This window comes from Schistocerca gregaria, chromosome 10 (genome assembly GCF_023897955.1).
Source record: "Schistocerca gregaria isolate iqSchGreg1 chromosome 10, iqSchGreg1.2, whole genome shotgun sequence".
Classification (NCBI taxonomy): domain Eukaryota; kingdom Metazoa; phylum Arthropoda; class Insecta; order Orthoptera; family Acrididae; genus Schistocerca; species Schistocerca gregaria.
Genome location: NC_064929.1, coordinates 64467965 through 64481462, shown reverse-complemented (window position 1 = coordinate 64481462; position 13498 = coordinate 64467965). Strand labels below are relative to the sequence as shown.

Here is a 13498-nt window from a genome sequence, read left to right as displayed (position 1 = left end):
GCACTCCCTGGCTCCATGCTCGCTAATTTTAAGTTCCCGCTGGAGATAGAACATAAATGTTCATCCTCACTGGAAGTTGTGGAGTCATTACCCATTGAAGTGAATCAATTATGTGAATGCATTCGACCATCAACAGGAACCTAAAGTTAGCGAGTATGGAGGGCTCTGGATAGGTGAGAATGTGGGTCAGCTGGGGAGAGTGCCAAGATGTTAGATGCATTTGCTAGTACCGAGTGGCATAATGGTTAACACAACTGCTTAGTAAGCAGGAGATCCTGAGTTCAAGTCCTGGTCCGGTACACATTTTACTCGTTGCTGCTGAGTCTACATAAAGTCCTGATGCAGCTGATATCACCAGTTGCTTCCCTTTTTCATCCTTTCTCCCCAATCCACCTTCAATTACATAATATGTATCACAGTTGCGAATTTTGCACAGTGTCTGTTCTTTCGGACATGTGTGAAGGGAGCTGAAGTAGGTACAACTCCACATCCTAGTCCATCAGGCACAACAGCTGGTGCCAATCCACATTGTTTTCGTATCGGATTCAGTGGAAATGGTCACCCCAGAAAGCCATATACTCTGCTGAAAGGTGTCGCACTGAAGTGCTGCAGTGGCCATCGGCTGGTACCGGTGCAGTGTTCTCACAGTCTGGAGTATCTACTCCTACAGCTGGTGTCGATTTGATGAAGGTTTCACAGGCAGCCTGGCAGTGTAGAACCTCAGACGCAGATGAGCGTGGCCGGTGGCTGCTTGGCAGAGGGTATATGAACTGACACGAGGGTCTGCCACGTCTGCCTATTTGTGACTTCCTCATACTGAGTTGTCACAGACATTGTCATCAGACATTGTGCCTAATTTATGGGCTTACAGTAATGAGTAACAGAAGTTAGACAATGGTGTTCAGATTTTAAAAGTGGTAGTGTAACACACTATGATGACCAGTGTAGTGTCAGGTCCAGTATCCAGACTGATGAAAAAGTGCAACAAGTGGAAAAGTGGATCAAAACTTGCTGTCTGATCAAAAACTGGCAACTGGCGCTGTGGCTGATGAATTTTCTCATGATGGACGCACCATTATTTACACAATTATCAGGAAAAGTGTGGATATAGCAAGCTGTGTGTGAGGTGGGCACTGAAAATGGTTACCAACTAATGCACCGCTGTGGTGCAAATGGAGCATTGTGATGCAGAGGAATTGTGTGACACAGTGATCCACATGCTGCCTGAAGGCACATGGCTGATGATACCACCCCTCCCTCTCACTACCCCCCCCCCCCCCCCCCCCTCCAAACAAACACACCTCATCCCATTACCCAGTAGACAATTCCTTTCTGCCCCAGGCTGTTTCCTATCATCCAGTCTGTTCTCGTAGTCAATTTCTTCTATAAATTTCTTTTCTCCCCAATTTGATTTAATACCTCTTTAATACCTCATCCTTGTAAGAAGTCTATGCAGTGCCGGTATCTTTAGAAAAGACTTCATAACATATAATTTTATGTTTAATGTTAACAAGTTTCTTGTTTTCAGAAATACTTTTCTTGCAGTGACCAGTCTGCATTTTATATGTCCCTTTCTTTGGCCAACCTCAACTATTTTGCTGTTGAAATAGCAAAACTCCCCTTCTATTTTTAGTGTCTTGTTTTTAATCTAATTATCTTGGAATCACCTGATGTTTATTCAATAACACTCCAGTACCTTTGCTTTATTTTTGTTGAAGTTTATCTTACAACCTCTTTTCAAGACACTGTCCACTCTGTTCAGCTGCTCTGTCAAATCCTTGGCTGTCTGACAGAATTACAGTGTTATCAGTAAATCATAAACTTTTTATTTCTTTCATCTGAACTTTAATTCCTTTTCCAAATTTCTCCTTGGTTTGCTTCACATCTTGCTCAATGTATGGGTTGAATAACATCAGTGATGGTCTACAACCCTGTCTCACTCCCTTTTCAACCACTGCTTCCTTTTCATGTCCTTTGACTCTTATAACAGCAGCACGGTTTCTGTATAAGTTGTAAATAACCTTTCACTCACTGTATTTTATCACTACAACTTTCAAAATTTCAGTGTGCACTTGTTCTCCAGTCACTTTTGTCAAAAGCTTTCTGTTAATCTACAAGTGATGTAAGCTTGATTTGTCTTTCTTCAGCGTATCTTCTAATATGTCAGGGTCTGTATTACAGTGTTATTCTTTGACATTGTTAGTGGGGAGATGTGTGATCTATTGATTTAAAACGCATGGATAAAAATCCTATCTCAGGATTGCAAATTTCCTTTGTTGATTACTGGTTCCAGTTCACTGACGAGCCATCTTCAGATCAATCTAAAAGATTGTTCAGTGTTTGACAATCATTACACATTGTCATATTCTTAGCTCTAAGTTGCCCTTGAGCAATTTTCTACATCTCTCTTTGCCTGTTAGGTATGTTACTCAACGGCATTGTTTATAGATTTTTATCCACATGTTTTAAATCGGTATTGCCTTGCATGTCCCTACATCAATGGAACACAAACTGGAGCTTTCCAGAGCTCAGCTGCTACAGTTTTTCCGTTCTTGTACTAATTCAGAATGATTTCTGTGGCTCTGCAAGTAATCAGTAGATGCCACTACACTAGTGCAACGTTGTTCTGGGTTGCACACATTTAAATTTTAGCAATATAACACTTATTACACTATTCTGGGCTATTATGCTGTGGCCGGCCGCGGTGGTCTCGCGGTTCTAAGCACACAGTCCGGAACCGCGCGACTGCTATGGTCGCAGGTTCGAATCCTGCCTCGGGCATGGATGTGTGTGATGTCCTTAGGTTAGTTAGGTTTAAGTAGTTCTAAGTTCTAGGGGACTGATGACCAAAGATGTTAAGTCCCATAGTGCTCAGAGCCATTTGAACCTTTTTTTTTTATTATTATGCTGTGGTGAAATGAAGACCCTGAGTATTTATTATAAGTATGATTTTTCAGGCCTTAAAAGTTTTATTTATTATTAGCAAATGGCCTTTAATTTTCTAATATGCCTCATGGTTTCATTTGGTATGTATAAGTAATGTAGCTTGGCTTTTCACCTTTTTTTTTTTTTTTTTTTTTTTCTTATTCCAGACGAGCCAAACATCCTGAGTATCCTTATCATGAAAGATACTGATACGTCAGTACTTGCAAAAGGTACTATCAGAAGCCTTTAACAGGGAAATCTGGAGAAATGCCTGGTGGTGTGTGTGGGGGAGGGGGTCTCCATTTTTGTGATTGCCGTCTTTCCTGCAAAAATTTGTAACAGTCCTTTTATTAATACTTTCGTATATAAATATGTATATATTCTTTCAGAAAAAATTACAAGCTTATATTTTTGGCAAGTTGTTTTCCTTCTATGACTTCACCTGTTATTTCCTGCTGTTTCCTTTGTTATTTCAGATATGTATATTACAGTTTTACATTTGACAGTGTGATGTGAAAGGGATGATCAAAAAGTTCTCTTTCAAAGGCTGTACAGTCCAGAATAGGTATGTCAATCGGGCAAAATCACTGTGAGCATTGAGACAGTCATCCCATCAATGCGCCAGGTGTCCTGCTGCATGGAGAAGTCCATAACTGCCTGCTGAACATCCTTGACCAACGGGAACCGTTGATCTTTAAAGGACTTTTTTTAAAGGTCTGAAGGCTTGGCAATCACATTGGGAGAGATCAAGAGTAATCAGCTGCCTGTTCATTGTCTGTAGCAGATGAGGTTGGCCTCCCAGATCAACTGGCATCTTCCATCAAACCGTGACCAGCAACGGACTTGGCACACCATTCCACAGGAGTGGTTTTCAACAGACATGCTCCCCCTTATACATTCATCATTTTCTGGTGCTTATCTACCATTGTTGGTCCTACTAGGACAACTTTGGTAATAACATCATCGTAGTTCACATTTCCACATTTACTACATGTACATCAGAAAGACACGAATGCCACAATACTTCGTTGCCTACATGTTGGTGCTTATATATATATATATCTGCACCGGAGCTGTGCTTAATTGCATATATGCAGTGGCAATGCCCTCAAACAGAAACTATTTGATCACCCATCATTCACCGTTATTCTGATAACATAGCGGTAGGCCTTACAGCAACAAAAATGTCTGTTTCTTGCTGTTAAAAAGTCAGTATGAAGTGTAGCACCTCTAATTAAAATATATATGAAATGAGTGACAATTACCTTGAGGAAGAAGAATATCACAAATGTTAGTTCCACTGATAAACATACATGAAAGCAAAAATGATTACACAGTCGTAGCTTTTGGAACTACTTTCTCAGTCAGGAAGAGTGATACTTTGGGAAGGTTTAAAGGGAAGAGCAGAAAGCGAAAGCTGAAAGGCAGAGGGTGGGTGGGGGCAGACATCATAGAGAATATTGTGACAAAATAATACACCTACAGCCATCCTTACGATTTTATTTTTTATTTTTTGTTAAAATCAAAACACCTACAGTCGTCCTTATATTTTGTCACAATAGTAAACGGCTGTCATCCCAAAGACCTCCTGCCAAAAGAATGGATGTACAAAAATCAGAGAGAATAGGTGGTCAAAGAAGTACATCAGGTAGCATTTTGTCAACTTAAGTCCAGAGATGACGAGGAAAAAATGTATTAACACTTTTACTGCTGCTGACATAATATTTGCACTCTGTGCTGACTGCAGCTTTGTTGTCACTGTATGCCTTGGCTAATGCTGCTACCTGTTCTGAGAAATGGTATTCTGGCTGCTGCAAAACACTTATTTTAAGAAAACTGTGGTGAAAAAAATTGTTTTTTTTTCACATCTTGCCATCTGATATATTTCCTTTATAAAGGACTGAATTTCTTTTTGTTATTTGTCATAGTTACTGTGCTGCATCAAATTAAGTAGAGTATTGCATGAAATTTGAAAGAGTTTGCAAAGGTAAAAATTCACTGGGGGTAGACTTTCTATAAGGTTGATTTCAGCTCACACATTACTATGTATGAAACCTAAGTAAGGTATCAAAATTTTATTTAAAATTGAGAACAGAATCTTATCCCATTTCATTCTCGAGATCTTGATTTTCATGATTTTGTGTGGTGCACCACATCCAATCAATGTGTATCAGGAATCACGCGGTCATAACAATTATCATATCTCTTAAAAGGTTCCAGATATGACAGAGGTTTTTTTTTATACAAATGATACCATGCAAAGAGGTATGCATGTTGTATGATAAATACTCAAAACTTTATTTATTCACAGAGAGAACTCTTCTGCACCAGTGAGAGGGTCAGCAGTGCAGGATGTGTAAACGTGCCAGTAATGCTTAATGCAAACACAGAGGCCCCATTTAAACATGTCCTCAGCACCTGACAAATGGTGGAGCATAACATGGTAACTCGTCCATAGCAGTCAAAGAGATAAGATGATAAGAAATTAGTGCAATTAACAATGAGATAGAGGAGCCAAAACATTATGACAACCACTCGCCACGAGACTGAATGCTAGCTGGTGGCATTGTGGACAAATGACATGGTGAGGAAAGTATGTGAGGGGAGCAGAGACAAATTGGGTGGTTATTCTAGTGATAATAGAGGCCACAAATGGGGAATTCAACTGACACAAGCAACTGTGACAAAGGGCACATTTTTATTGCCCAGTGCCTGAGAATGAGAAGCTCAGAAACAACAAAGCTCATTAGTTGTTTGTCCTCTTCTGTAATTTAAGGGCTGTGGAGCGTAGTGACAGGGGCCCACAACCAATTATCGAGCCTCCAGTTGACACTTCAGTGATGTATATGTCTTTCAAACAACAATACACGGGCACAATGTGAACGCTTTTGTCCAGGAGGTAGAAATGCACTGAATGTGATGGCCTGTAGTATATGCCAACACAAACCCTCTGGAGCATATTTGTGACCAGTTGAAATTCTTCCCACATACTGGATCATCTCAGCAGGACTGCCATCGATACGTGGGAGAGGCCAGAAGGGGGACGTCTCAACATCCTTGTGATTGGCATGTCAAGCAGGATGTGACCATGTTGTTGGGATGAAGGAACAAGATATTGAATGTTACTCAGCAGCTGATTTTGATTTCACATATGTGCACTTTTGAACAGACTGCTTTTGTTTGTTTTGTGTTTATTTCACAGTTAAAAACACATTGTCCATTCATTCCCTGCTTTCCATTATTGGCAAAATAATGGGAACAGTATGGCAGTGAAAAATACTGAAGTAATGATTTTCAGCTATAAACCTCAAAAGGCTCTTGTAAACTGAAATAAACAACCTAGAGGCCTTCTGGCAATGGGAGATCAGGATTCCATAAATATAAACATTTAGGTCTCATCACAAGTTAACTGAAAAAGAATCAGGTGATGAGTAACTGAAAAAGAATCAGGTGATGAGCTCAGATGGAAGTGTGCAACACTACTGCAACTGATCTGTAAATAAAGACGACAAGAAAGGCATTTGTTCATTTATTCCGCCTATGAATCTAGAACTGCACAGTGCTCAAAAGTAAAATAGCCAGCATATTCATCTGAAGAGAAATGACAACAGTATTGATATATAAAATAATCATAATTTATTCTTCAGTCTCAGCTACACATTCTTAATTACATGACATGTTTCACTCACTCCAGATCATCTTCATGTCTGAAACAAAGTTAATCTAAATACATACCATATAATACTTTATATTAAGTAGACTTTATTAACAGTGTAGTTTTTAGAAAATTTGATGGCCTGTTTCCATTGTCCATCGGCTGTAGCCCACACATGACCAAGAGCTCCACTCAGGCTGGCATGCAGACTGGCTTTCGCACATAGTGCAAAACTGCGTGCCGAACGACACCACCTGTAAAGAGAAGTAAATGAAATTAATCATAGCTATCAAACCCTGTCCCTTGTAACTTTAGTTGGTGCGCATGGTTGTAACAGGAAGGTTATAAGAAGCTATAAAACTTGGAAGCCTAGAAAGAAGGCCGCAGTTAGCAAATGAGAACTTAGAGGTGAGTAACCTGATCATCTGGCTAGAATTGAAGAACTTTAGGAATATGCTACAGTCCTGTACACACTATCGCTATAGGAACAGTGAAGGTAACACTAGACTAATTACATTACACGAAGAAGCATTTACGAGGGTCGGTCAAAAAGTAATGCCTCCCATTTTTTTTCTACTTAAAAAAATTAAGTTAAGTGAAAAATTTGAATTTGGCGCCATTCCTCAAACCTTCTTCAGCAATCCACTGCAGTAGTAACTTTCTGTGTCAACAGGTGGCAGCACAGCAGAAGTTTGTAAGATGGCCGACATCGATGTTCGTTTGAGACAGCGTTGTGTGATTGAATTCTTGAATGCAGAAGGTGAAACGCCCATACGAATTCATGAAAGACTGAAGAAGGTGTATGGTGTTGTGACAGTGGATGTCAGCACTGTTAGACGATGGGTTCGTCGTTGTAAGGAAGCTGAAGGGCAAACACCGTTGACTGACGAAAAGCGGAGCGGCAGGCCAGTGAGTGCAGTGACTCCACACAACATTCAGCAAGTTAATGACATCATTCGTGGTGACCGTCGGGTGACTGCAGATGAAGTGTGTCGCATTATTTCTCTTAGTAAAGGCAGTGTGATCACGATTAGTAAACAATTGGGGTACTCAAAGGTTTGTGCACGGTGGGTTCCTAGAATGTTAACCGATCAGAATAAAGAGGCAAGGAAAACAATAGCCTCCCAACACTTGCAGCGCTTCCGTTTGGAGGGAGATGAGTTTCTGAAAAAAATTGTGACCAGGGACGAAACATGGGTGCATTTTTTTGAACCCGAATCAAAGAGGCAGTCAATGGAGTGGCGTCACACAAGCTCGCCGAGGAAGAAAAAATTCAAAACTGTGCGATCGGCAGGGAAAGTTATGGCAACAGTTTTCAGGGATACAGAGGGTGTGATTCTGGTTGATTTTTTGGAGCAGGGATGCACAATAAATTCTGTTCAATACGTCACAACCCTCAAAAAAACTTAAAGCACGTCTTCAGCGAGTTCGCCCAACAAAATCAATGGCAGATGTTCTTCTTTTGCATGACAATGCAAGACCACACACCAGTCGTCACACCTCTGACGAGATTGTCAAAATTGGATGGGAAGTTTTGCCTCATCCCCCATACAGCCCTGACCTGGCACCATCAGACTTCCATCTGTTCGGGCCACTAAAAGAAGCTCATCGTGGGATTCATTTTGAAGATGAGGAGGCCGTCAAAACATCCGTGCGTCAATGGCTTAGGAAGCAGAGCTGTGATTTTTACCGTGCTGGGATACATGCCCTTGTTCAAAGATGGACCAAAACTGTAGAGATGGGCGGAGATTACATTGAAAAATGACAAAATGATCCTCAATGTTGTGGTTTTCAACCTATGTAATTGCATTTAAATTTCCTGACAATTAAACGTAGAAAAAAAAAAGGAGGCATTACTTTTTGACTGACCCTCGTAGTATCTTAAGTTGTCATTCGTACTTCATTCAATATACAACTTGTGTGGGACAGAGACATAATGTTTGGGTTTTATTCTTTGTTGCTATTTAAAGACTTTCCCAATATTAAAAAAAAAAAAAACCTGTTTTCTCAGTATCTGTACAACATATGCAATAATACTTCTAAGTATTCCCTGGTTAGCTTTTTGTGAGAAATGCGTATGTACAGATAATGAGTTGTGTTACTTTAAATTCTGAACTTCTGCATCTTCAAATAATGTTCAAACCAACCATGCAGTTTGCATTAATGTGGACTTCCTCACAACTGCAGCTCCATGTCGAAATATCAACTTTCTACTAAATAATTAAAAGCACTTCTTGTGAATTCAGTTATATTTTTACTTTTGTTACCAGAAGACAACACTTCATATAATAGCTGTGTTCATACATTTGCTATGACATTACATATACTTTCCATAGCATTAATGAATGACAGTTCTATATGAAACTGACAGCTAACTAAACTTTGTCTGCCTTCTATGATATCAGTGCCACTGCCACAGCACATCTTTTCATTCACGGCACACTCCACTACTCCAAGCTGGGTCTCTGCACTACAGAATACTGCCAAGCCAGTTATTGTAAAGCGTAGCAAAGTAGTTATTATCGTCTCATGTTGAAGACTGCAGCATCCATTCAAACCAGTTTATACCCACAAACAATAACAAAACTACAGTTTGCAATTTTAAACTGCTTAACTAACAAGAATATTTTTAACTGCCATGATCATTATTTGTCAGTTAGGCAGACATTGGGAAACACCTCACTTTACCAAAGAGACATGTTACACCACAATTTTTACAACATATGTATTAGATATATATAAAAACAAAGATGATGTGACTTACCCAATGAAAGCGCTGGCAGGTCAATACACACAAACCTACACACAAAATTCAAGCTTTCGCAACCAACGGTTGCTTCATCAGGTAAGAGGGAAGGAGAGGGAAAGACGAAAGGATGTGGGTTTTAAGGGAGAGGGTAAGGAGTCATTCCAATCCCGGGAGTGGAAAGACTTACCTTAGGGGGAAAAAGGACAGGTATACACTCGCACACACATATCCATCTGCACATACACAGACGCAAGCAGACATTTGGCCTTTATAAATGTGTGCTTGTGTCTGTGTATGTGCAGATGGATATGTACGTGCGCGTGCGCGCACGCACACGCAAGTGTGTGTGTGTGTGTGTGTGTGTGTGTGTGTGTGTGTGTGTGTGTGTGTGAGTGCGAGTGCATACCTGTCCTTTTTCCCCATAAGGTAAGTCTTTCTGCTACCGGGATTGGAATGACTCCTTACCATCTCCCTTAAAACACACATCCTTTCGCCTTTTCCTCTCCTTCCATCTTTCCTGATGAGGCAACCGTTGGTTGCGAAAGCTTGAATTTTGTGTGTATGTGTGTGTATGTTTGTGTTTGTTTGTGTGTCTATCGACCTGCCAGTGCTTTCGTTGGGTAAGTCTCATCATCTTTGTTTTTAAATGAAATAGAAAGAAACTTCCACATGGGAAAAATATGTCTGCTTGTGTGTGTGTGTGTGTGTGTGTGTGTGTGTGTGTGTGTGTGTGTGTGTGTGTGTACACCTGTCCTTTTTCCCCCTACGGTAAGTCTTTCTGCTCCCGGGATTGGAATGGCTCTTTACCCTCTCCCTTAAAACCCACATCCTTTCGTCTTTCCTTCTCCTTCCCTCTTTCGTGAAGAAGCAACCGTTGGTTACGAAAGCTAGAAATTTTGTGTGTTATTTTATTGTGCCTGTCTACCGGCGCTTTCCCGCTTGGTAAGCCTTGGAATATACATCTTTGTTTTTAGATATATTTTTCCCACTTGGAATGTTTCCCTCTATTATATTCATATGTATTAGTTACACCAAAAGTTACTGACTTGTTATTCTGGAGTATTCGAGTTACCAGTTTAACACAGTATTCTAAGATAACTCAAGGATCACATCAATACCATACACATTCTCAAAGAAAAACATAAGTTTTTGAAACTAAGAAAATACGTTTAAAAATTACAAAATATGGTGAGAATGGTCATCCTACACTTGCATGCATTTTTGTACTCATGAAATCACATCCAAATTTACCATATGCAGACATGTAACATCAGTTGTTTAGTAATTTGGCATATGGTTTCCTTCAGTTGGCCTATTGTTTCAGGGTTATTTTCATACACTTTCTCATTTAAATAACTCCATAGTTTAAAAAGTCATAAGCCGACATGTCCAATCAACAAGGTAGCCACAAAGCTTTACTTATTGTGTGTTCTTCTGTGATGGTTTCATGAGTATGAGGCAGCAATTGGTGAGATGTATAGCATGTAGCTCCATTTTTTTTTTTTTTTTCAGAAAAAGCAACGTTGCATTTCATTAATTGTCAGTATAATGTTTTAAGAAATCAAAGATAAAAACAAGTTTTGACAGTGGCTTCAAGAAACATTGCGACTGTAATTTGACAATGGGATGATAGAAGACGTAACAGATTGGCAGTGAGCAGTGTTCAACAGATAGTAAAAGAACTTTGTATTAAGTCAGCCCTTTAATTGGTCAGTCTCCCCTTTTCTATAATTTTGGGGACACCAGCATTTATCCATTTTGTGCTATTGGACAAAACTAATATTTCGGGCATTTCAACAGTGTCGAAATATAACTTTTGTGCTTATTGTGGAGGTTGCAACTGGCTTCTTCTTTAAGCGCAACATTTCCTTGAATGTTCTTTGCAGTTATGGGTGTATTGTAATAGACTGCATCCCCAAAGAAAAACGTTCAGAGAAATTTAAGTCGGGAGACCAAACAAGCTAATGCACTGTTCCTCCACAACCAGTCCATCTGTCAGGATACCTTCAGGTCAGACCACCACGGGCACAACCCAAGTCATATGCTGGACATCCACTGTGTTGGTACCACACAAGCATTCTACTTCTTAGCGGCAATTCCTCCAGAAGTTGAGGAAGAAAGTGTGTGAGAAAATTGCCAAATGCCTTGCTGTTTAGGTTACCACTGACTAGATAAGGACTGATAATTGTAGTACCGTGCATCGTGCACCAGACATTACATCTCCGTTGACACTGATGTTCTCTTTAAGCCAATGTGACTTTCACAGGGTCAATAATGCTTGTGTTTTGTATTTACCCGTCTTTTGTTTGAAAAGGGACATTTTTTGGTAAAAAGGATCTTAGAAAGGTAGTTTTGGTGGGTGAGGATTTGCTTCTGTGGCCACTGACAGGACAGTACATAGTTCATGAAAATCATCCTCGTGCAATTCTTGGTGTAAGAGAGCATGATATGGCTGGAACTGGTGATGTTTTAGAATGTGATATACAGTGCTTTCAGAAATGGCAGTAGATTAGATTAGTTTTTCATTCCATAGATCCGTGCTGAGGAGATCCTCGTGGACAAATCACAGAAAATACCTGCTGCTTGTAATTTGTTATTTAATGAATTAAGTACATTTTACTGTAGGTGTAAATAGCCTTCTCGATATTAGAACCCATCAGAAATCCGAACTGTGTTCTTGATAATATGTTATTTGTGGTCAGATGGTTGAAAGTTGAAAAGCTGCCTGTACATTACTTTTTCTAAAATTTTGGAGAATACTGACAAAAGTGAAATTTTTCTGTAGTTTGATGGTATCTCTTTATCCCCTTTCTTTAATAGAGGCTTAACATCTGCATATTTTAGCCAGTGAGGAAATGTCCCAGTTATAATTGACTGGTTACACAAGTAACTTAGAATTGTACTAAACACCACAAGAACATGCCTTAATTAACTTTGTAGATATCTCATCGTAACCACTAGAATGCTTTGTTTTTAAAGATTTTATTATGGAACATTTCTTTTGGTGAAGTGAGTGACATATTCATGTACCTGAAGCTATTTGTAAAGGCTAGTTTCAGATATTCAAGGGCAGTATTTACTGATCCTGACAATCCCATTCTGTCAGTAATGGATATAAAGTACTTGTTAAATAAATTTGCCACACTATGCCCATCGGTTACTAATGTGTCATCTACTCTTAATGCTATTTGCTCCTGTTCCTTTCTGCTTCTACCAGTCTCCTCTTTCACCTTATCTCATACTGTTTTTATTTTGTTCCCTGACATTGCTATCTTCTCGTAGTGCATCTGTTTAGATGTCTGAATTACTTTTTTAAATATTTTACAGTATTCTTTGTATTTAGCTAAATCATCAGCATTGGAGCTAGTCTTGGTCGACAGATACATTTTCCTTTTTGTCTTACAGGAAATCTTTATTCCTTGTGTAATCCACGGTTTTATTATAGACTTCTGTTTAACTTGAGTAACTTTTAGAGTAAAACAGTTTTCAAATGTGGTACTGACATTGCAGTGTCCTGTTCAACCTGTGACACTCTTGTATAAAATATTCTCAGACATCTTGTCTTATCTGAATAAAACCTCGAGCTACCACTGACGCGTTTGTCAGGAGCAACTGACTGTCATGGCTGCAGCTGAGGCATCCTTATATAGACCTCAGATGGCTACTGTCTGGTCAGCATTATTCACACTGCTGTGCACAGTGTCAGTGTCAGTGTTTGCATCACTGGTGCCACAGTTGATGTAGTAGCATAAAAAACTTTTATTTCTTCAAACAGTATTTTGTGTTTATTTGTGAGGCTGTGCTCAGAAACCGCTGATTTATCAAATCTCCAACTTTTAATGGGCTGTAGATGTGCATAGTAGTTGAAAGTGGTATGGATGGACTGACTGAGGTACTTGCTTCTGCACTCACAGGGGGTATTATAAATCCTAGAGACACTCGGGCTCAGGCTGAGGCTGTCAACTCCTTTATCTTCTTAGATAGGTCTTATTCCTTATCTTCCCTGGACTGCCTGTTATGCTAGATGTAGCACTGCAGAAAAGAACTCAGTTGGTGGCTCATCACAAGGTTCTTCAGAAATCTCTTTTTTCTGGTTCATGAAGAGAACATACACAGCAGTCATTCTTTCGGAACATGTGCTTCATATAATTAAATTTGAAATCCATGAA

General features: G+C 39.6%; 1 protein-coding gene across 3 annotated transcripts in view; it reads left to right on the top strand.

Annotated features, from left to right (window-relative positions):
- LOC126293292 (1,5-anhydro-D-fructose reductase-like) overlaps positions 1-3343 on the top strand; it is a 44326-nt gene extending 40983 nt beyond the window's left edge. For all 3 annotated transcript variants that reach the window (XM_049986417.1, XM_049986419.1, XM_049986418.1), the window contains exon 8: positions 3093-3343. In XM_049986417.1, coding sequence (XP_049842374.1) covers positions 3093-3135 — 43 coding nt within the window. In that variant the 3' untranslated portion in view covers positions 3136-3343. The remainder of the gene's footprint in view (positions 1-3092) is intronic.
- Positions 3344-13498: the final 10155 nt, after the last annotated feature.